The 25,481-nt window shown below is 38.4% G+C and overlaps 1 protein-coding gene across 1 annotated transcript in view; it reads right to left on the reverse strand.

The window, feature by feature from the left end:
• Nucleotides 1-25,481, reverse strand: part of rngtt (RNA guanylyltransferase and 5'-phosphatase) — a 125,974-nt gene that overhangs the window by 50,167 nt on the left and 50,326 nt on the right. Inside the window, exon 11 of the mRNA XM_084737479.1 lies at nucleotides 21,345-21,509. Coding sequence (XP_084593605.1) covers nucleotides 21,345-21,509 — 165 coding nt within the window. The remainder of the gene's footprint in view (nucleotides 1-21,344; nucleotides 21,510-25,481) is intronic.

Genomic DNA, 25,481 nt, shown 5'->3' on the forward strand with positions numbered 1-25,481 from the left:
AGAAGGCAGATAGCCAGACTAAAAAGAACTGGTGCCTTTATGAGGGAACGGCATGTAGGCGGCAAGATCTGGGAGTTCCATTTCAGTTCTCTTGCCATCTTAGCACACCCACCCACCACCTCCGTCGAGCACAGTGAACCTTGGATGGAGAGATGAGCAGAGAGAAGGCTTCCACTCACACATCCTCCCACAGTAAGGAAGTTCCTTGGAGCGATAATGCAGGGAGGGGGCAGCGACCCTGCTTTCATGGTAAACCTTTTTAGGAAGGAAACGCAAAGTTGTGCCTGATACGGTAGGATTATGTAGGTGTAGGTGAACAGCACAGCCCCATTAAGAGATCAGGCTTTCATTGCAGACTCCAGGGCAGAGCTGGGACAACGGAAACGCTCTGGGACACAAATCAACCGCTAACATGTGAAGCAATGCATTTCCCCTCGAGAGTAAATGTCAGGGTGATGGAAGTCAGAGCATTTTCCTCCGCAGTGTTTCATGTTTGGGCTCATTTTACCAAAGGACACAATGATGAATGATATCTGGTTTAGTGTTAGCGGGATAGCATCAAAATGACATGAAGTATGCCATTCACCCTCAATCTTATGTAGACTGTCTTCTACATAGCAATGGCTTATTCTTATCACCCGCAAAAATCCCTTACCATCAGTTCAAGTTGTCTCTTAATCTTAGCTCAATTAATAATAGATCAGAAATGGTAAAATGAAGATATGCAAGTTAAATGTCATAAAAGTAACACAGAGCTTAATAAAACTGCACACATACCCCAAGGACTCCAATATTGCTCACAGCAGTTGCATAATGCCACTTTATGACATCCACAAAAGCACCTTTCATTCAAGAAGAATGTTAAATATTGACCTCAGATGAATCAGTTGAAACAAGCCTGGTTTTACATTTTCTCCCACAAAGTTATAGTGAGCTGTACATTAAGGTAAAAGAAGACAGCTTTCATATTATGTTTTTTGGTGGATAATGGATTATAATGGTGGAAAACTACCACTTTGGTCCACAGGGGCCTCCAAAATCAACAAAACATAAAAGTTCCTTGTAGTAGCTCCAATCTCATGATTATTTTCTTCTTAATTGTTTGGTCTTTGGTCCCAGCCCTCTTTAAAGGAATAGTTTGGATTATTTGAAAGGAGCTGTGTGAGGTACCTATCCATTCTCAGTGTATTACCTGCACTAGATGGCGGCTGACATGCCCCCAGCTTTGAGAAGCGGCAGGAATACCAGCACTTATTTAGCTACTTTAAAAAAGGCAGATCTAAAAAAAATCTGTATCAGTTTAATTGTACTCTGTGTTTAGAGTATTTTCACCACTTGCTGTCTGACAGCCTTTTTCAACTCTCTCGCTCAACCAGACTCCATTTGCAAAAACAGTCATTTTACCTCACAGAACACTGCAGGTCTACTGCCGCCCCGATCTAGACCCTGCAGCTCCTGTGTTCTGTGAGGTAAAGTGGAGTCTAACTGGTCTAACTGGTCTGGTCTATCTGAGCTATTCCTTAAAATGCCCTGCTTTAAATGACCAATGCTTCCAAATCCAAAGATCTTTTGTTTATAGTGATTTAAAAAAAAAGAGTAACACCACCAAGATTCGCAGTTTTGCATGTTTAATACCAGTTTTGTTTTTGGAGATGAGTTTTATTCTAATCGACTGATTGCTTCAACTCTCGTCAGATGATTGACACTGAAATAAGACATGGCCCCACAGATGTGATTCCTGAGTAGAAAAATTCCTGAGAGTGAATAAATCCCAGAGAAACAGATGAGCAAACACGACCTGCCAGACACATTCAGTGTCTGTGCTGATCTTGGCCTGTTCCACTTATTTTGTGACTCTAGTATTGAGTTTAGGTAATTCTTTATATGGAGTTAATGTATGCGTCCAAAGACTAATCTAGAGTGAAACACTGACAACTGTACAGGCATTGTATATTTATTAAGGCCTACAAGTAGTTGCACGGAGGGATTTCTGTGGACCGTGTTTTATAAAGTCAGTTTGCTTTTCTGTTTCTAGAGATAAAAAGAAAAATTCAGACCCCACCTGGGATGCAACAAAGCATCCGAGGTGTGGAAATTATACTTTTGACCTTGACTCTCAATGACCATTTCCTGGTGTGGTTTAGAATAACAACCTTGTGTGGGCTGCACTGGAATTGCTCAACCGGAATACAGAATAGGTAGAAACGCTCATTTCTAATCAAGGTGCGATCCACGAGGTTAACACCAAGGTGACAGCAAACCAAGAGGCAATAACGGTTTATGGTAGAATCTAAATAACCTATTTATTCAACAATGTACCAGTATCAAAAACAAAAGAGTGAATGTCACCAATACAACTGGAGTAAGTGACGAAAATACAGCAATGTGAAAAAATATCCCACTGTGAGTGAGTAATCCATTTCTGTAAGCTAACAGCTCATAGACTGACTGGATTTTTCAGGTTGACTACAGTCAGACTCTCCTCAGTCTTTCAAGGACGCCCCTTTAATACCCAATCAAAATTTATCAGTTTGAATATTACATATCTTGTCTTTACTCAATTGAATACGGGTCAAAAAGGATTTGCAAATCATTCCATTCTGTTTTTGTTTTTTTATCACAGTATTTTGGAATTGGGCAGGGGTGGAAGTAATTAATTACAAATACTCAAATTACTGTAATTAAGTAGTTTTTTGGGGTACTTGTACTTTTTTGAGTAGATTTTCAAGTCTGTACTTTTACTTGTACTTAAGTATTCATTATGCCATGTAATCTACTTAGTTTCTTTTAAAATCATAGTTGAGTACTGAGTACAATTTGAATGAATATCCAGACCTTTTATCTACATTTTTGTAGCCAATAAAGAGATTTGGTAGCAAAAAAGTGAATAAAAACCAGGACATATGGACAAACAAAACAAAACAAAAAAAAGTATGTTCATGACTGATCTTTAATTTATTTTTCATTAAGAATTTAACCAGTTAAAAAAAGTGTTCATGGATATTTAATCAATCGTCGTGGCAGTAACTGCACCTCATCTAGCTTTGTTTTGTCTGCTGGAGACATTTGCTGAATAAGGAAATAAAAACTTGAAATGAGAGGAAAAAAAAGACAAAAAAAAAAAACAGCCAATCAAGAAAGGGGAAAAACACTTGTTTTGTATCAAATTAATTATTACTGATTAATTGGTTGTTAGTGTTTTAACTATTAGTAAAGCAAAACACACAAAATTTAGAGCCCTAGTCTGAAGAGGTGATGGTGACATCATCGGTTAAAAGTAACTAATACTCTGAGTAGATGTTTTGATGAATACTTTGTACTTTTACTTAAGTATTTTTCTAACACTATTACTTTTACTTGTAATTGAGTAATATTTTAGCAATGTAATAGTACTTGTACTTGAGTACAGATTTTCAGTACTCTTTCCACCACTGGAATTGGGGTTGCTTTTTGTGTTTCCAGAACCAAATTAGCAATTTGTGCAGTGAAGGACTGTGAACGGAGATGTTTTATAAACCTGCGTCAACAACTGTAAAATATTTCTACACCTCATTGTATATTAATATGCATACTGAATTAGGAGAATACAGCATGCTCACATTAACAAAGCACTGCTGCGGCTCACTTGCTGTGCAATGTCAACAGCTTTTGCTCAGCACACCTGGACTGACACTGTGCACTCTTCATTCCTTAAGCCTTTGTGTTTTCCTGCTGTCTGCTCATCCTCATCGCTCTGAGCAGGTTTAGGTGCGGGGGCTGAATCAAAGGCGAGGAGGATGGATTGATATTCCAGGCAGACCACGAGGCTGTGCTGGAAGCTCCTTTCAAACCTAATGTGAATGAGCCTCTGAAGCCAGTGTGCACTTCCCTATTAAACAAAAAGCCCACATCACAGTGTGCAGGCAGGGCTAAACCACTGACTGGCCTGAAGTCAAACAAGGTTACGACGTCTGGGGAAGTTAAATGTCTTTGAACGTCTTATCTCTTGATGAATACTGGTTGTTTCATAAAAAAACGTGAACAAGATAAAATTTTACACATTCATTTGTGGTGACAGGGGAAAAGATGAGCAGAGACATTAAAACTCTGAGGATTAAACCAATAAAAGATGGCATAGAGGCAGGAGCAGGCGAGGAAGATGAGAAATATCAGGGCACAGCATGAAATTGAATTGTGGAATGGAAAGAACCATTATGAACTGGACAGGTGTCTTGATGAGTGGCTAAAATTAACTAACATCCCCTGCTGCGAAATTAACAAGTTACTGCAAGATGACAACGTCTTGAGGAATCAAAAAAATCACTGCACAGAAATTCATGATGTGAGCAGACGCCCAGGGACACAGCGGGAGCTTCACATGTCTATTTTTAATTATGTCATTTCTAGCTAAGTTTCAGGATTATTCATTTATATATTCGTTAGTCACATGCAAGTATAGCCCACCTACATTTTACTATTATTCTGCTTACTATTTTTCTGTTTAAAAAAAACAAAACAAAACAATAATTTAATATTGGTTTTCTAAAACCTTCAAAATCATGAAAACTAAAGAAAGCACAAGAGCTATTCTCCATGGCACCATTAATATTAGACCCTTCCACTGTTGACATTGTGCATAAGCAGCACATAGGATGAAATGCGTAACTTTTCTGTTCATGTCTACAAAGGCCAAATTTTCCAGGTGAGGATTCAGATGGGTTTTGTTTTCAGTTTCCAAGAACATCATCATGAATAAGCAAACTCTTGTCAGCAAGTTTGTAAATACTATAAGTTCTTAAGTACCTGAGGACAACATTATGAATGCAATACCTGGAACAATACCAATATTTTAAGTAACACTTTGTCCAAAAGCCAATGTTTTTTGTGGTTGTGTTGGTTGTTATTTAGCCCATTATTCCTTTTATGTATCTGAGAAACAAAGAAATCTTTTTTATAAAAAACACGGCACTGCTGGCCTGGTAGTTCAGTTGGTGGAGCGTTTGCCCCATGTGCTGGGGCTGTAGGTCCACTGCAGCGGCCGTTGGTTCAGCTCACACCTGCTCCCGGCCCTTTGCTGTGTGTTGCCATGGCTCGGCAAACATGGGAAAAAAAAGGGCTGCAACTACTGATTATGCTCATTATTAATAATGTATAGATTATGTCCTTGATTAATCAGTAAATCTGGTCTGTCACCAAACAGCAAAAAATGCCCATCACAAGTATCCAGAGCACTAGGTGACAGTTTTCTTTGACAAACCGTTCAAAAGTACAGGGACAGATGCTAATATTTTTAAGCACTGGCCCCACGGGCCACCACGATACTAAATTTGGTGGCCAAAGTTCATTTTAGTGCCTCAAATGTAAACTTATGTAAAAACCAGTACAGAAAAGACAAATTAATGCAACTTAACAGAGCCGCCTTTAATTGTGACACTGTGTTGTCCACTTTCCTCATGTTAGCAGTTTGAGAAGTCTTAGCCAATCCATACTTCAGTAGCCCCAACATTTCAGTACAACATTGAACTGAAACATGTGAAAGAATTGTAATGTTTGTCAAACTATAACAAGTTGCAGTATGGAGGTAAAATTTTATTTAAGTGGTTTTAAATCATGCCTTAAAGTATGCAAGTGTGAAATTCAAAAGAAGAAGAAAGATAACAAGACAAAACATAACAAGATGCTTCAAAATGTTGATCCCCTCTTTAGGACAGTTGAAGGTGCAAAGACTGCTGGGACAAAGCAGTGAAATGAGTAACAGTGAACAAATAAATCATACAAGCTTAGGGTATCATGTTACATAGATGGGACCTTGGCAAGTAAAGAAGCTTTACCACAGCCAGACACATCTAACTCCGGGAGGGACAAGATAAACTGACAACCACAAACGCACAGCAGTGCCGAGCACAGCCCACACAGTCAGACACATTCATACAGACAGCAGACAGACAGAGAGTCGATGTGAAGAGGCAACAACCGGGAGGCAGCCCTTCACTGGGCTCCAGCAGCATGCTGCTGTATCTGTGCGGTTACAGTAGGAGAGAAGACCGTCTCTGCACTGAGACAGATAGAGCTGGGGTTGGCTTGATGTCAGACAGAAAAGGCTGTTTTACTTTGGTTTTGAAGGTGTACAGAAAAATGCCTCCCCTGGTGCAGCACTTTTTGATACAAGATTTAGGTGCAGCTGAAGAATATACTTATTGAGCTAACACTGTCACTGGATGAGGTGTTGTATCACAAAATTGTAACAGCTCTATATAGCAGTATATACCATTAATTATTTGCTCTTTTAACAAGGCACAAAATAACATTTTCTGAAGCTCATGATTACATATTCAAATTGCTTATTTTGGCCAATCAACAGTCAAAAACAAAGATATTTAGCTTACCATTAGACATTTTTTTTTTTATAAATAATAATAACAATAATAATGATAATCTAAGCTTGTGTAGTTTGTATACTGTTACATATGTATTGACATCTTTGTGGGGTGCTGTAGGATTCCAGCTTATTCCAAAATGCATTTTACAGTACATTCTGTTATGCATGTGTATTGTGTTTGTAATGTGTTTGTTGAGAAGATTGTGATTTGCAGTGGTACCTAATTTTTGTGCTGGTTTATTGTTACACTTTGAGTGAGGCGGCTGGTACATTTCTTCACTCCAGCTGCATCTTATCACAGTAATTTATGAGAAATTTCCAAGATTGCAAAGCATAAGTGAAATGTGCTCTCTGGCTCTTAATTTGCCCTGCGATAGCATCATGTTTGCAAATAGATAATAAACTACATGGTCTTGTACAACTAGATTGAAATATGAATTGATGCTTGCAAGTCCAATGCCCAATAATTGGGGCCTGATAAATCAATATCAGGCCCCAATTCCAACGTTGAATTCAACCTACCTCTAATTACTATCACATAAGAATCACAAAAAAGAAAATTCTTACAATTGATAAGGTAGAATATGGGAAAATTGGGCTTTTTAATGGCTTGCACAAATAACTCCAATTATTTGTGTGCTTGGGCAGTAGAGTGGAGTGGGTGGGTTCTGTAAAAACAAAATTTGAATAAAAATCTACCTGTTAATACCACCTGGTGCAGCACTGCTATTGTTGTGACTCAGATATGTTTTATTCATGCAGCTGGAACATCATAAGGATACTTTGTGGTTTGTGAATGTATTTTCACCAAATAGAGTATCTGTATCTGCGTATCTGCATACACTCTCAACATCATGCAAGAGTACGAAAGTGCAGCCTTCAGACACTATTAAGTACAGATGAACAAATCAAGTCTGGCTCTTATAGATGTGACAAACATAATTACAGAATGGCAGGACAACATATTTGGTGCTGCTGCTAAAAGCTCCAGTGAACACAACCTTTAGTGAAACACTGATTGTCTGTTACCTTCAGTTTAGCTACAGAAAATTGTCCCCTGCAAGACTTTCTATGATTTTATGTAATCATTTATAGGGGACTGCCCGTTGTTTCGACATCCGCATCGATCCGCCAGCCTGTCCAGCACACACACAAGCTGAGCGTCGGTGCACATCAGAAAAAAAGAGAAATAAGAGTCACTTTGTACATCTTTTCTTCAATTGTTTTTCTATTATTTCATGTTAGTGCCAATTTTCTATTTTCCATTCATGCTTCTTGACCTGCAATACTTTTTATTTTTATCTATATTTTTCTCTTACTATGTAACTGCTATGCACCAATATACCACAGCAAATTTCTTGCATGTGAAAATCTACTTTGAAATGAAATAACCCCAGATTCTGAGGCAGTGGGCCTTCGGAGCAACTGGTGTTTGTTTTTTGGGATAGCTGTTGGACAAATGGGCTTTTGTTTCCAAAGGGACATTTTTCAGACTATTGGGGTTTCAAAATATTTATATAAATATAATTATTAAATATCATCGAAATGGAAATATGGGCAAGTGCAATATCCAAATTGCAGATGCTGCAATTTTTTTTGATAAAGGAAAAATGCGGGACAGAAGAGCATCATAATGACGTAGTGTAGTGCTGCAGAGATGCCCTGGCGTACAGATGTTCTCCAGATGTAAGAAAGCATGTTTATTTGGTACAGACCCAAACAAATGTCACATAATCATTTTAACAGTTGGTTTTCTTCAGTGAAAATGAAAATTGTGATGCAAAAATTGTCATTCCCAATAATCCTAAATCACAAGGCAATATCTGTCAACATGGTGGCAATATGTTTTGTTTTTTTTTACCATATTGGGCAGAGCTGGAAATAATGGGCCATCAGAACAATGCCTTTGGGTTTTACTTCTTGAGTGGAACACAAGGTTGACAGCTGATGCTTTATAGCTCATATAAAAAGAGTGAAAAATATATTTGTGGCATACACAGTGTGAAGCTTTTCAGTCTGTAAGGCACCACAGCAGCATCTCCTAGTGACGTCAGCTCTCAGATTACAGTCAGCCAACCGCTACCATGTAAAATGTCCACTTTAAGCTTTAAGCTCAGATGCCGTTTCCACAGATATGTCAAAAAAAACTCTTTCATCCTCTTTGGTAAAATGAGAACACACACAAGAGCTACAGCATCACTGTAGCTTATATGTTCTTACACAAAAGAGTGAGAAAAATAAGTAGAGCACATAAATTATTAAAAAACAGAAGAAGCACTCTAGAAATAAATGATGTGTATTGTTATGAGAACAGCTGTGCTGGTTATCTTAGATGGAGTTATTGTTTGAGAGAGATGTCATAACATCACCATGGGTCAAACAGAAAAGGCAGACAGCAGACTAAAGGCAGAGTAGGTGTTGAACCACAGAATAAACACAAAAGTCATAAAAACATCTGAAGACACCTGTTGACCTGACCCAGAGGACGTACGTTTCTCTCCTTGTGTACATCCACTCTGAGCCCAGAAGGCAAAACAAGAGCAGGCGAGCAGAACAAATAAAACGAGCTGCTACGCTACATACTGCCAGTATTCATCCACTCTCTCTCTCCAGTGAATCAGACCTTTACTGTATAGATGTGCCGCGCATCATCCAATGTTGCATAATGTCTTGGAGGCTTTGAAGAAAACTAAAAACTTTGAAAGCAACCGAGGTAAACAAATATTAGTCATCGGGTCCACGTCGTGTGTTCTTCTAAGCCGCACAAGCCCTTATACAACCGTCAACATGTTTCCCTCTGCGAGTGGGTGCAACAGCAGCAGAGAGAGAGGATGCAGGTGATGAAGTGCAGCTTGTGTTTTTAAACCTAACCATGGAGGATGGCTGTATTATCAAGGCCAGAGGTGCAGGCTGATGAATCCTTTATTGCAGCCTATTTCATAATCTGAGGAGGGCGCATGGTTGAGCTGTGAGATATCAGCCAATCTTCTCCCACCAAAGCATTCACACATTCTTGCTGTTAATTAGAATAAATTACGAAAGTGTAGGTTTACAGGTCAATGAGGCAGATTTTACTTCATTAGCTCTGCCATTATCTAGAAAATGAATTCTAACAACCGAGTGAAGTGATACAAAACCAGTTAGGGGAAATTCTAATGCTGCATTCGAGACAGGGGTGGTGGTGGGGGGGTTTCGAACTTCTGACCTCAAAGCGCTTCAGGTGTCCGACGCAAAAAGTAAACAAAAACCATGGCAAATTGATGAATTTCTTTGACATGAGGTGACAGGATAATGCATGAGGTAACAGTATTTTATGTTTCTCCATAATATTTATGATATATTAAGACATCAATTTACAGGGTTTTACTACATGACATCAGACAAAGACTTCATGAAGTCAAGGATGATGGACTTGCCCTGAGTTCACAAGCAGGAACTCCAACTTTGAGTGGCATTCCATCATATTTTTTCTAGTAGGAGGTTGGAAATTTATGAGTTCTGAGTTGTCTGCAACTCTGCATAAGCACAAGTCACATCTGAATTTGAGCTGATCCAGTAGGCGTTGAATCTTCCAAAACTAATAGGGCTGTTGCTGTATGGAATTATTCTTACCATGGTGACAACTCTACACATTCCTGTGGGTTGGTAGTTTTACTGCAAATGCTTTAATATTTACATTTTATTGGACTTTATTGAAGCATACTGTCATAAGCATATTGTAGCTCCTTTAAGGAATAGAGCAGTGCATAGTTGTCGGTCAGTCTGGCAGTAAATTTACAGTTACACTGTGTCAGTTGCAGTTACGCTGCAGCTTCTGAAGAGCAAGAAAAATCTTGTCTGTCATCTCCCAACGGCTGGAAAAGTGAAGGAAATTATCCCCAAAGTAATGTTGCAATATGGACGCCTGCCGCAAACTGATGTTTGTATGACAAGACTATGAACTTCATTAGCACCCCTACAGCAGCTGATTAGCACAATTAAAGAAAAAGGATGAGTAGGTGAGTACCACACGCTCGCAGAGTTCCATCAAGCACAAATCAGCTGAATGGAAATGGCATCTACAAAGTTGTTACAGCACATTTCATAACAAAAAACACTACATTTAGTAAAAATTGATGAAAAGTTAACTGCTATTTGCAGTGGGACTCCAACTTGAATGACCATCCCATTGCACTTTTTTTCTCCTAAGAACCAAGTACAATGGATTTCAGCACAAGCCGAGTAGGAAAGGCTAACATTAAGCTAATGCTAACACTAGCAATGTGCTTTTACAGTGTCAGCTCAGATGAAATCGCATCCCTTTTAGAAGCTTTGTAATCCAGCCTTTAACTCCAGTGTCTTTTTGGAGACATTACAAAATAAATATAATGATACATCCAAGATTAAATGTAGTTATTTATCAATTTTTCTGTGTTGTAAACAGTTGTTGTTGGTCATCCACTGGCGATTCCAAGATGCCTTGGGTTGACACAGCTTCCTAACTGGAAGTGATTTAAATGAGCAAACAGCTGATTGCTTCAGTTCATTAATGAGGATGTCCTAACCTGCTCTGTGTGTCAGTGAAGAGGCTGAACGATGTGTCGCTTGTGTGAAAAACTGCTTGCCCTGGCTCTACTTTAGCGAAGTTTTGCACGCTTGCTTCACCCTCAATTTCATTTGGTCAAAATTGATGGTGATGTACTTGAGGTTTCCGTTTCTTCTGATCAAAGCAGTCAACAGGGAACACAAGAGACTAATTAACGAGGTTGAAAAGTGGCACATCTTATATGTTCCACAGCAGCCTCTTTATGGTAAATCCTCAAAAAGCATGAGATTTGCAAGGAAAATGCGAGCTGTTGGGAGTTCGAAGTAAGAAGACTCACTCGTAACCATATAGAAACAAAACTGGCACATCACATTAATTATGAATAAATAACTTAACACTGATCTTATTCATCTGCAGAGGGAGAAATAAGGGACTCCTCTGATCCATGGATGTACAAATGAGGATGAAATTATTAGCCCCCCTATGAAAATTTCATTTATTTTAAAGTATTTCCCAAGTGCTGTTAAACAGAGCGAGGGATTTTCAACACAGCTTTTCCAAACATCCTAGTTTTATTTTGGATGCTTATATTATTTTACTTTGCACTCAGAAACTAAATCATTTCACAAAAAACAAAATCTACCAGGGTCAAAATTATTTTGTTTTTGCTTCCTACCTCTGCCAGGCTTGTTCTTTTCTCTTTGAATTTCTTGATGATACTTCTCACTCCAGTTCTTGACACTTTAGACACGCTGTGATAACTTTGTGTATCCTTCTCCTGCTTTGTGAGCATCAACAATTCTTTTTCTCAAGTCCAAACTGATTTCTTTTGTTTTTGACATGATGCTTTCTCAAGTGACAGCTCAAACCCTTACTGAAGTTTTTATACTGTGTGTAAATTTGAAGATAACCCTCAGTTTTAACTTGATTTTACGAGCTTTGAACATTACAAAGTTAAAGCACATCATTGCACAACAGTCGTTCGTGGTATGGCTCAATAAAATGGTCAGTTCTTAAGGAGGCTAATAATATTGACCCTGGTAATTTTTGTTTGTTCTGAAATAATTCTGTTATTTTGTGCAAATAGAAATAATTTATGCTTTCAAAAGAGAACTAGTATGTTTAGAAATGCTATGTTGAAAACTCCTTGCTCTGTTAAAAAAGCACTTCTTTTTGTCCTCAACTGTATAAATAGATCTATGCACTGATCTCAACATGAGATTGACCCTTGAAAATACAATTCTGCAGTGACCCCGTGACCACAGTGCTGCAGTAAAGCAGTTATCGTCACAGCCCTACAAACTAGCCAAACTCAGATTCAGCACAACACCAAAGATTCTTTTTTCATCAAAACACACGTAAAGGAAACCCAGATGATGAGACCAAGGGTCTTGCTCTTCCATCTCCAACAGCTGGAGACTTGACAGCTGACAGAGGTGTGAGGTCAGTGAGCAACAAGGAACCTGCAGACAGACTGACAGCACACAGCTAATGAGACATGCTGTTAAGGACCAGTTATTTTTTTTTTATCTAGCCTGGCCACTACAAGCTTGTTCAGACAGAAAAAGCACTCTCGCTCATGGATGTGGTTATAACAAAAGAGGAGGATATTTACATTGGGTCAAGGACTGTTAATGATGACTGAGCCCACTGTAGAGGAGGGTGAATCAGCAAAGGATATAGAGTCTCGTCATTGCAGTTATGTGGTTGCATGCACTTACTCGATACGCAGTGTGGGCTTAGGATTTCTACTCAGGCAATTGTTTTCCTTTGATAAGACTGATGATGGAGAACCTGGCTACAGTGCACGTTCTGAGATTCAGTGCACGCTCTGAGATTTCATCTCGTCTCTGCACTCAAAATGTTAACTATTTGATCCTGGATTCCATTTGTGGCGACCTTTCAAAGTGCATCCAGTTACATCTTATCTAAAAACATAAACATGGCGAGAGTCTATGTGGCTTTGCAGAGATAAGATATTGGTTTGATTTCAAATTTAAAACGTGTAGTGGTTCATCTCTGGGACTGATAAAAAAAAAAAAAAATCATGTACAGACTTATATGAAGATGTACTGGTGTTAGGCTAAACTTTGCAAAGTTCTGCCAACATTAACATGATCCCCACATACGTTGTCCCCAGTTGACACAAGATTTCAAAGTGAAATAGTTGCTGATCACTTGTGGCCCCTAGTGGCCAGTTAAGAGGAGTGAGAAGTCAGCTGTCAATAGTCAAATAAATCAAAGAAGTCAAAAATAGAATTATTGCCTCACAGTTGTATGTTTCCACCAACCAGTCAAGTTGGAGTTAACATCCATGTCTGTTCAGACTCATATAACATAGTGAAGACTTTAAGAAAAGGCATTAAGTGTATTTTGGCACTACAAATGTATGACACCAGAGAATAATTTCCAGTGAGAAACCTGCTGTCTACACTTAGAGACTATTTTTGCAGCGGACTTTTGTATATAAAATGCCATCACCTCATCATTTTATCTTATTAGATATTTATGTGCAACTTTGTCACAATAAGCATATGAATTCTTGAGTTATGGCCAAAAATGTGTTTAGTGAGATGACTGTGACCTTGATCTTTGACCACCAAAATTGAATCAGTTCATCCTTGAGTCTAAGTAGTCATTTGTGCCAAGTTACGCCTGTTGGGGATAATAAATATGAAATAAAACCTTAAAAATTAAGAGAGGTAAATACAATACATACAACAAGAGATAAAAGGTTTAGTGCTAACTTAAAGCAAACCAGGCCTTTACAAATTTTAGTTAATTAATTGTAGTCTAAATTTCTAAGGTGTATTGTGGTATGTGTATCATGGTAAATAAAGTATATTTTACTGTATTTTCTGTAGTGTATGGTGGTTTTATGATAATTGAAGCTGTATGTTTTAATTACACTGTTGGCCTATATGTACAGCACAAGTAGAAAATTAGCAACAGGTGCAAACTAAATTTCATGGTTAGTATTGGAACTATGTTAAATTCCATTGTCTCTATCAAATTAAATTCAAAATAAGATAAATGACAAATAATGTTGCAAACATAAAACTGTCAAGTTTTAGACAGCTTAAAACACAAAATGGGATGATCTTCAAAGTGATGTATGGTCTGTCCCTCTGGGTCTCTAAAGCTGTCTCTAATCAATTATAGAAGCAGCTTTTGTAATAAACAGGTTAATCTTGTTCCTGTGATTGTTAGTAAGTATTTAAATAAAAGCACAAACTTGTTTTCATAATTGTGTTTCAAGTCCATTTGATGCAGTAAAGATCAAATTTAGCAGTTTTAAGGTACTATTTCTATGAGCAGCAGCAAAGTAGCTCTTAGTGCAAACAACAGCCCACAAACTAAACAAACAACTTAATGCACTGATTTCACAAAATCTAAAAACTTTCTCTTCACTATTTGCCTTCTCAAGGATCCAGTTCTTTTGACTATTTTGTATTCAGTACATAGACTACACCTTAATCTCACCTGCTGTGATTAGGTTTGAGCTCTGTGAAAAGAACTCAATCTTACAAAAGTAGCTAGATGACTACTTTTTGGGTCTCTATCCAAATTCAATCTTAGTTCAAAAAGGGTATTTCAAGATGAGATCTGCTCTCACTCCTTAACCTTAAGTCTTTCTCTTCTCAGTTCGCCACGGCCTGGACTCCTGGGAGGAGGTGGGTGATGGCCTGGGGTCAGCTGGAGATATCAGCCTCATTAGGGGAAACCTCATGCAGATTTAGCCTAATTTCTTCAGAGATATGATAAATGGGCGAGGGATATTGGATATTCTGTAAAGGGCAAAGACAAATTAACACCGTCTAATTTCCTTTTGTAACTTTAATGTCGCCAAATTGTGACTTCATCAAATTTGGATACACTCTGAGACACATTTAATTACTGTATGTCTGCAAATGTTAGGCTTATTCATGCAGGGTACACCTCGCCCAATGTTTTGACTCTTGCAGTTGTTTTGCATGTGTCTCTCTGTCCCAGAGGTGGGATAGGCATATGTACCTTTGTTTTTCTTACAAGTCTATCATTGAGAAACTGGCACCTTACATTTCATCTTTGATAGATCCAGTGAAGAACTTTCCCTACATGTACCCCAAATTTTTACTGAACTGGGAAGATCTGCTTTTAGTTTCTGTCTCCTGATTATCTTGAATTCTTTAGAAAGCAACCTGAAAATCAATATTCTGGAATTCCTAGTTGAATTGAAATCCATGACCAATAACCACGCTGCCATTATTTTAGACGTTTTGTAACTTTTACTTTTGTGAACAGTATTGATATGTTTTTTTTAAATTTCTGTCTTTTGCCTTGTATCTTTTGTTATTTGTATCTTTGTTTTTCTATTTTAGCTAAACATTTTTTCATTTGAAGAAATGAGGGCCAACCCTCAATGATCTCTTAGGTTTAAGTAAAGTTATTATTATTAGTTTCAAGAAGTGAAAAAACAAATGTTTCCGTGTGTGGAGGAATGATGCATTTAGTTCAGATAAATGCTACCACACTTTATGGATAAAACATCATGGGATACATTCAGGTGAAAAACGTGGAATCTGAATGACGGCAGTCTAGCAACAGAAAGCTAATTATTAAAGTTTTGTAAAGTTTGTTTAAGTCCATATTTGGCCTACTAAAAACATGCAGTTACAGCATTGACTAACCATTTTTTCAGTGACTCTAATTAGTGCTTATTTGATGAATCAGTTATAACCCAATGACATTTGTTTTACAAGTGTACACAACCAAGAAAACCAGCAAATACTCACACTATACACAAAAATACATATTTTTCCTCTGGCCTTTAGTGCTGCATTTAGATTGTTTTAGTGTGAGTTGCCGAGTTTTGAAGATATCAGTTGTAGAGATGTCTGCCAGTCGCCTTGTGGTGCGCAAAGTGCCCAAAAATAATTTTGAAAAACTCAACAGTAATGCCTCTTTCCAGAAATCATGACCCAGATAATCAAGATAATCCACAGAACTTGTTGTGGGCAGTTTCATGAAAGAACTACTTTCTTTCTAGTGGAAAGAAATGGGATAAATAACACTACAGGCCTGGTCTAGTAGAAAGACAGTAGTTCCAATAGATTCTACAACAGAGAGAGAAAGTAGTTCCTACATGAAACTGCTCACAATAAGGTCTGATTATTATCTTGAGAAACCAGGTTGTGATTTCTGGACAGAGACGCTGTTGTTGTCTTTTTCAAATGTATTTTTTGGGCACTGTGAGCACCTCAAGCTGAGCGCCGTCCAGTTCCAGTATATTTCAGAGGTGGTAGACATATCTACAGCCGATATCTTCAAAACTCTGCAACTCACACCAAAACAACCTAGGGTCAATAACACTACAGGTTTGAGGACAATTGATCCATTTTTGATTTGGGGGTGAACTGTTCCTTCAAGAAGCTGGACCATCGACTTGTAGCATTTTTCTTGAAGACAGACTCACAACAATTAATTGATTATCAACACAAGGAATGGGCAGTATCACTGGAAAAAAAACTAAATATCACTATAAAATGTTTAATTTCAGTCAATATTGATAATTAGATCATTTTAATTACCTATTTAATAAAGACAAAGGGAAAGGTTGATATTAACCACTTTATTTTGAATTAGAGCACACAGGTAACAGACTTAAAAAAAAAAAAAACTTACTGCATACTGGTGAGCTTGTCTGTCCTTTTTTATTAACAATTCCCTCAGAGCCTGTACTAATTTTCTCACTCCATGCTGTTTCTGTTGTTGTGTCACATGTCGATGGTGTAACCTGTTAAATGCTTTGCTGTTTGCATGTCACTTGCAGGATGCTCCATGATCAAGGGATATGATAGGCTGTTAATGAGCCAGAGCGTGTCCATTATGTACTTTCATGCTGGTTTGTATTAAATGCATTGAAGTGAAACTATTTAACATTTTATTGAACATTTTTTCTAATTGCTAATGATGACATGTCTATTGCTGATACATGTTTTTTCAAAGCAGTTTATTAATTTTCTGTCAGGCAATTAATCAGTTTGTGAACTAATTACCGCAGCTCAGCTTACAGTACACGTAACTGCACTGCTGAAAAAACTGAGTTTAATAAAACTCATTACATCCAACAAGTTTCAGCCCTCAGTGGTTGCAACTTTGGGGATTTATCCTCATGGTCATAAGAACAGCCTGTATAGCCCAAGAAACATTCAAAACAAGTTTGACTTGGATGGGGTTTTTTGGCTTGTTAAACCCCACTCTCTATGGAAATTGCAAATATCATCATCAGCTCTCGGTAGCCCCCAAACTGTAACAGTCATTTCTATAATCCCAGGAGGAATATGAATTTCTAACTCATACAAATTCTCTATGGAAATTGCCAATTCTGTTGCCTTCAGCGAGCAGGAAAATGACAAGAAATCCCAGTCTAGACTTGATTCTTAATTCTTTGAAAGAAATACACAGATCTCAACACTCTTTGGTCGAACACTGTGTATATTTAATGTGCAGCATCTGCAAGCCAAGTCAGGATACAGGAGCTTTTTGGACAGTCGTTGTGTAAAAGCTTGCTCTTAACAAAAAGGGAAATGTGTGCAGCCTTACAATTAGAGACGTAGAACTATATGTGCAAAAATTGCAGTAGTCCTCAGAAATCATTCAAATCTTTTGAGTATTTCTGAATGTTATGATTCAATGTCTGGAATTTGATATATTTCTAGTACACCGTGGACAAGGACATATAAAGACACTAGTGAAAAGTGTCTGATGAATGGTGAAGAGGGTGAATGGTCTGTACAGACATGGCAACTATTACTGTGATACACTGAGCTGAGGATGGATATAACCAAGTACATCAGGCTATGACTGGCTTTTGATACTGTGGGTATCTTGGATATTTTCTGTGGGCAGCTTAGGAATACCTAAATGGCAGTGGTGTCAGCAACCTTCACTCACAAAAGAGCCATTTTTGTCCAAAAGAAGCAAAAAGACAACCTGTCTGAAGCCTCAACTATTAAATTCTCTTGCTTTTTTCGGATTTGGCATGCATAGCTACCCTAGGGAGACTCAAGACACGCCACCTGCAATAATGAGAGAAAAAGGCACTGAGCCATAAACATAGCCTATGATGCACATTTTATCTGACAAAATACTACAACATTTTTTTCTATTTGTGTATAGACTACACATCTTTACAGCTGATCATTTTAGCCTTACAACAATAAAAAACTGAAAACCAAATTGCTAAAAACATGGCACATCTCGATAGGTAGCACATATCGACAGAACACCAGTTCAAATCCAGCACGGACCACAGTACTGGTAGCACAGAAAGGTGCCAGTTCACCTGCTGGGTACTGCCAAGGTACCAACCCAACTGCTCGGGTCGCTGTTATAAGTGGGCTGTCACTCTGACATCTCTCCATAGATGCATGCCTATAGATCCCGTTTGTGCATGTGTGTGTAGTTTGGGCCTGTGTGTGTATAAAAATAACAACAGAGTGAAAACATGTAATTTTCCCAAGAGGGATTAATAAAGTATGAAAGTAAGTAAACATATGCCTCCTGCCAAGGCAGTCGCCAACGCAGAGGCATAATGAATTAAGTGTCTTTGAAAATACATTTTTCACTGAATTGTTATATATAAAATTACCATTATTTATATAGTAAATGCATACATAAAAATCATATAACAATGTGTATTGTTTTTATTTAAGTATTTTATATCTTCCATCATTTTCTGCAGCCAATGTAAGTGGCAAGAGTATGTACTGTCAGTGAGGGGCCTGGATCACATCAGATGCATGACAACAAATCAACCAATGAAAATAAAGAACCTCTTAAAGATAAAGCATGCAATATTATACATAATGCAACATGCAATTAAGAGTAGAGCAGGCACCACCAACTGAGTTATGAAGGGCCATTAAAATCAGAATTATGGTCTATACGAGACATATTTTGTCAGGCACGTCCATTCGACAAACACAAGAGGGAAATCCCCAAAATGTATAATCTAGTTGCCCCAACATACAATTTCTGTAATACAAAAAGGAGTCTTTGTATGATAATCGGTGGAGTGGAGGAAGCAAAGAGAATAAATAGTCCCTATTGGTGGGAAATGGCAGCATGAATGTGTAAGTGTCTGGGATGAAAAACAGCAGCCTAGCAACAGACAAAAGCTATCATACAAATCCAGTGTCTGACTGAAATATCCCTAAAAAGAATTTCTGGTCAATATGCCATGAAGTGGAGGGTTGTGCAGCTATGAATTAATGAGCCAGATTCCAGTTTCCCTCTTTTAATGTCCCATATAACAGAGATATGACTGTATGAGGAGCAGATGGCCCCTGCACAACACAATAGAGCAGTCAGAAACCAGACATAGTTTCAGTGACTTCATTTCTAGAGTATCTTCATCAACATGCCCCCCAGAGGGTAGGGGGGTGATCCTTCATAAAGGTTCTTAGAGGAGTACACAGCACAGGGTTAGACCAGAGGTAACTCAACTATTCAGACTAAGAATTTTAAAAAGGACAAAAACACCAAGATATCAGTGCTGGCAGAGGAAGATATGTGACCACAACACAAGAAGTGTTTAAATCACCCCCTCCCTATACTTTGATCATCTGTGAAAGTGCGGTGCCAAGATTTCCGACTGATCTTGGCCCGAGCAAAACATCAAATTAATCGCGCTCTGACCTCCCTCGGACCTGATATTAGGGCACAAGTGCAGCCCTTTGAGGAGCTTAACAGCTATTCAAAGGATAAAAGCCTTGCTGTGCTCAGCCTGTGAACAGCACAGTACTATAACCTGAGGTATGATCACTTATTTATTATATGACAACCACAAGGAGAATGTAAAAAATATGACCATTAGAACCAAAACAGTCAAGAAAAAGACACTGAACTAACACCATGGATTTTACAGTTATTCTTGGTATTATTGAGCAAAAATGACTGAAATGCCAGATGCTGGGAAATGTCCAACAAAATCAATGAAATTATGTCATTTTCTATACTTACCAGCTCACACAGTAATGACTTACATCAGCAGTGTAATGTAAAGCTTAATTCCACAGCTATCTTTTCACATGAACCCACTTACACCTCACTGTGTATTCATACAGGCAGAGACAAAGACGTAGGAAGAGGCAATCGTCAGCTTAATACACATGGAGGTGCCAGCAGCAGAGATTCATGGGCACAGCTCAACGTGTTTGATTAATCAATGACACCCAGTGAAGCAAACTGCACCAAGATAGTTTCTAGGCTACCAGAGGTATTACCCACAAAGAAGTGATTTTTTTGGGGGGACCAGGAACAATGGTCTAGGACTGATATTTGGACCCTAGTTCCTCCACACAAAACTCAGCTTTAGTTCCTGAATTCCTAAAACGGTTCACATATTCCTGTGGTGAAAAGGGGCTACAACTGTAGATGAAAATCAGAAGCAGTAACAAGGCTGAGCCTTGACAGAATCCAACGTCAACCAGCCGAGAATGCAGACTCTAGTTATACAAGGACTGCATGACAATATCCCAGAACTCTATTTTTACATCCTCAGAAGCGTGGCGCAAAATTAGCACCAGCCAAATGCTGGTAAAATATGCCAGTGGCTGGTAGATTTGCTTTTCTCACCAGGCGATGGTAATCTATTGAGTGGCTGGTAAAATTTCAACATTCACAAGCGGGTGGGCAAAAATTTAACTTTCGAGGTATCTGGAGTAGAGGTCTGCAAGCTCGTCAGGACCCAACAGGACCCAACAAGCCCATTAATGATGTGCTCTAATAGGGAGCTGCCAATGGTTTTGCCTGTGACTCATTTCTAGCAGTGCATCTCAGTGTGATCGCACCTTCAGAGAGAGCTTAAAGTAATATGAGGGTTGGTCTTGGGCTGGCACAGGCTCAGGCTGGACTTTGTTGGGCTGGGACCAAGCTAGGACTTGAACACAACGGGCCTGGGCTGGGCTAAGGCTGCAGTTTTTGGCTTGTGCAGGGCTCTAATCTGGAGAGAGGTGGTCATGAGCCATGACCCATCGAGGCCCCTGCCTTTTCATGCTACTCCAGTAGCATAAGGCAGCAACAACACACACAACGTCTTGTGGCTCAGCATCATCAGGCCCAATGGGTACGAGTCCATTCTGCCAATTCTCTCCCACATGCCTGACTCCAGGAGAGGGCCTGTTTCCTTATTCTGTGCGGAGCTGTGCCTTCTATAAGACCGTAGTACACAGATGTCTTTCAATCTGTCAGCATTTTGCCCTCTAAGACCCTATGAAGAGTTGTTGCCCTGGATAAAAAAAAACAAAACCTCCAGCCACAAATTTCACTGTGGATACAATATGTACAAATTTTGGGTCATCTTGATTTCTATCTTTGTGTGCAAAGCAGGAATGGGTTTTGAGTGGGTCCCATCTGTGAAAGAAATGAGAAGAAAAATGGGATGGAAAGTGAAAAGGATATCTTTGTTCACGTTACCTTGCGTGACGCATGAATGTCAAAGAAGGGCTTATTTCGGACGCTGAAGGGCTCCTTGGATTTGTCAATTTGTCCAGTCTTCATCTTTTCAAACCGGGGTGAAATTATCTCCTTTTCTATGCATACCAGTCGGATATTGAAATCACACTGGCCAACAGGCTGCCCCTGAAAAACACACAAAAAACAAACACAGTCAGGTTTTAATGTACCCTTGAAATAAACTCACTTGTATCCAATTATTATACAGAAAAATCACTGTTAACATTAATACAAACAATAACAGAATAGTATTTATTTAGAATATTGCATTGATATCATATAACTCACATATATTCCCAAGTAAAATTCTTTTGAAAAAATATTTACAGATATTCCAAAATTAAAGAGCTGTCAACTCACTGCCATGGTAACACTGTTAATCTAACTTGTTGTGAGGTAGAGGGCTAACACTTTTGTGACTCAAAACAAGACAAAAAGACCTTTACAGTACTGTTACACCAACTCTGATGTATATTTTAGCCTCTGACATGTGAAAACACCACATTGACAGTAAATAAAGACAGATGACACAACTCTACTTCCTCCCACCATACAAAAGTGAAGCCAAAACATCCCATATATGTGTTGCCATCTTGTGCTGCTGACGTCATTTGGAGCCAGAGTCTTTGCAGTAGTGACTAGTGTTGGAGTTCCCGCCCACAGAGCCGGCTGACTCAATCGTGAGCAGAGCTCAGCTGTCAATCATGGCATAAAACCCTGATTTTATAACATCAAATAACTTAACTAACCAAACTGATCTTCAAGGGCTAATTTTTCTTATCAGAGTGATCAGAAGTACCTAAAATTACAGAAATCATGTGTGGGGAAAAATATATTTGACGTGTACTTTGATGTTTTAGTTTGGGCCATGTTCCCCCCATTTACACAAAGGGGTCTGGGTTTGCAACCTGAAAAAACGTGCACTGGGGGCGACCGAGATCCTTTGGCTTCACTGTTCATGTTCATGTTATATATAGTCACTGGAACACAGTTTGGTCATAACAAAGACTTCAAAAGCTTTTAGTCTTGAGCAGGAACACAAGAGCAGCCAGCAGAACCCTGCAGGAAGATCTGAGGCTGCATCCTGGCTCATACGGGAGGAGCAATTCAACAATGTAACTCGGAGCTGACCATGAAGTGTTTTAAAAGCGGTCAGTAAAATCTTAAAATCAATTCTAAAACTAACAGGTAACCAGAGAAGAGAGGATAAAACAGAGCTGATATGATCTTGTGTTGTATGATTGGATAAAAGCTGCACAGCTGTGTTTTGTACTAGCTGAAAAATTAGCTGACTCAGCCTGAATACAATGAGTTGCAATAATACAATCTGGATGATATAATTAGGAAATTATGGGCATTTATTACTGTGACAATTTATGGACAAAACAATTCATTAACAATTCATTAATCAAGCAAATAATCAACACATGAATCAAAGATGAGAACGAGCATAAGCGGCAGCCTTATTTAGCACTAGAAAACCTTGAAACACAAAATAATGTCTGCAGAGCATCACCTCTTCACGATGCAGCTCTTACTTAGAGCTACACCATAGGTGAGCAGTATGCAGGTGCATACAGCGAGCCCTGGACAGCAAGACCTTGACATTAGTCGAGCTCATGGTAATGTCAACACCTAAAGTACACACAGTACAGAGGAATCAGTTTTTCTTTTGTCACCATGACAACAGCTTTCTCCCATCACTGACCAGCCACACATGGTCGTTCTAAGCTGATAAGCACAGCAACCTGAGCCATGCCTGCCTCTGAAACAGACAGGGCCACTGAGGCAGAGCAAAGGTGGAAACAAATCCATCTGGAGGACCTCACTGCTGGCAGCAGAAAAAAAATACAACAATAGTCAAGTTCGTGCCCTTGGTTATTAATAAAGACGCTTGGGTGAACAATTACAACAGTCAAGTAAGAAATTAAACAGACATGGCTGTGTGACCACTTTTAGCGTTAAGGGTTAGAGGCAGAGGAGTTGTGATAAAACCACCCTGGTACATCACAGCCAGTTGATAGTCACCATCACCCTTGCTCCACACATCTATGCTGCTCAATTGACAAAAGTGATTAAAACTAATGACTCATTTTTTTAACAGCACAAAAAAGAAAACTGATAGGTGAGATTTGAAAAGCTGCCAGATGGACATGAACTAAATGGATGACAACAATTTGACATTTAATATTTCTCACAAGTTATCAGAGAGAGAAAAAGGAGCTCAAACTCGGCAAACAAGCTGCAATTGCTTTTCTTGCCAAGAGACAGAAAAATTATCTACATCACCTTGCCATGATCAACAGAAAAACACATAATTAAAAAAGCCTTCCATACATCTCAAATGACTTTTCATGTTCCCACTCTATCTCCCAAACTGGATGTTTTCTTTATAGGCAAAATAGGCAGAACTTTCTCTAGAATCTGCACCCTACAGTGCATGTAATCGCTTTTCCATGGATCTCACACCCTGCATTTCCCTTTTCCATATGCCAACTCACCAAAACTTTGCTCAGCACTCCATAAGAGGACTTAATGTTACAGATATTATCTGTATTCTGAAATTAAAGATAATGTTAAATGGAACATGATGCTGTGAAACAAGCAATTTTTAAAAAGGAGATGTTGTTTAAATAGAAGACATAAAATGTTTTAAATTAAAGTTAGTTTAAACCCATAATTTGACTCTAAAACAAAGTCATCTATACAAACATGCATTCCACTGACATGCTGTAATGTAAGTTCCTCAGGCGTATCCCAATCCTGCTGCCCCTTAGCAATCGAATAGAGATCGCGATCTCAAGTAACGATATGAAAAAATAAATAATCTCTAAACCCTACTGTATTTTTAGATGTAATGTTCACTGTAAAATATTGCTAAAGCTAAAGTTTGCTATTAGTGTCATTGCAGATTAAACTGCTGATCATTTTCTCAATGAATCATTGTTGATTACCTGTCAGAAATTGTGATATAAGGGGGAAAATGCTTTTATATATAGTATTTTATATAATTTCCCTCAGATGTCTTTTATCGACCAACAGTCGAGAACCCAAAGATATACAGTTTACTCTGCTGGAAACCTTTCTTTAAAACTGTGCGTCTAACACTGAAAAGGGGCACCAGACACACCTTTGGCCAATCTTCTCCTTCTGTTGGAAATTCAAACATTTTTCTGCCTACATTTAGCGATTTGACATTATGTGCTGTTTTTACCCTTTCAAAAAAACATGTTGAAATAAAATAAAAAATATATACTGAAAGATTTACACCTTTATTGTTCACACACAAGTGGGTTATGGATCAATATTCCTTGATCTATATCGAGAGGCACAGAACAGGAAGGTGTGACTTGGGGGCATTTGTATTCTGCTCTGTTACTGTTGGGTAGAGGCCACTTCTTTCTCAAGAGTTTTCTATGGAATTATTGGACCATGGGAGGAAGAAAAAAGTTTTTTTTTCTCTTTTCTTTTCAATGTGGAGGAGGTGGTGGATGGCTGATAATTAGTTAAGATTAGATGCAATTACTAGACTGTACATGAGTCATATAGATAATCAGCACGATAGAAAAGAAGAGCATTCCTTTCCGCGTGACATCTAATGTCAGCAAGTACAATGTCAACCTATATGAATGCCCAAACACATATTTTACTCGTCATTTTTTATCTACAGAATAACCACAGAAAACATGGCTGTGCTTGATGTGTGTAGTAGAACTAATCAGATGATGTTTGCTCTTTTCAGTAACATTTTACTGTATGTCTTTGGAGTGGCTTACTACTTGCTATAAGGGAGTGTCCTACATATCCCACTGCTCCCATCTTAAATAATGGCTGAAGGCAAACCAGAACTGTGATCACTTTTAACTTGCCATGTTACACAATGTCTTTTGTCTTTTATATGTGTGCATTGTATATTTGTACATTTCTCTTGCATCTTGAGCCATTTGACCATGGTAAAAATTTAGAGTTCAAGTAAGCAGCCCATCTCCAGAAAATAAATTGTATTTTGATCATCAGTTAAGCATATTACAACATTTTAAAAACAAAAATACCACATATTCTTTGGTTCTAAAACTGAGGGCGTCTTGTTTTAAATTT

This window comes from Lutjanus erythropterus, chromosome 15 (genome assembly GCF_056507025.1).
Source record: "Lutjanus erythropterus isolate fLutEry1 chromosome 15, fLutEry1.hap2, whole genome shotgun sequence".
NCBI classification, from domain to species: Eukaryota; Metazoa; Chordata; class Actinopteri; order Lutjaniformes; family Lutjanidae; genus Lutjanus; species Lutjanus erythropterus.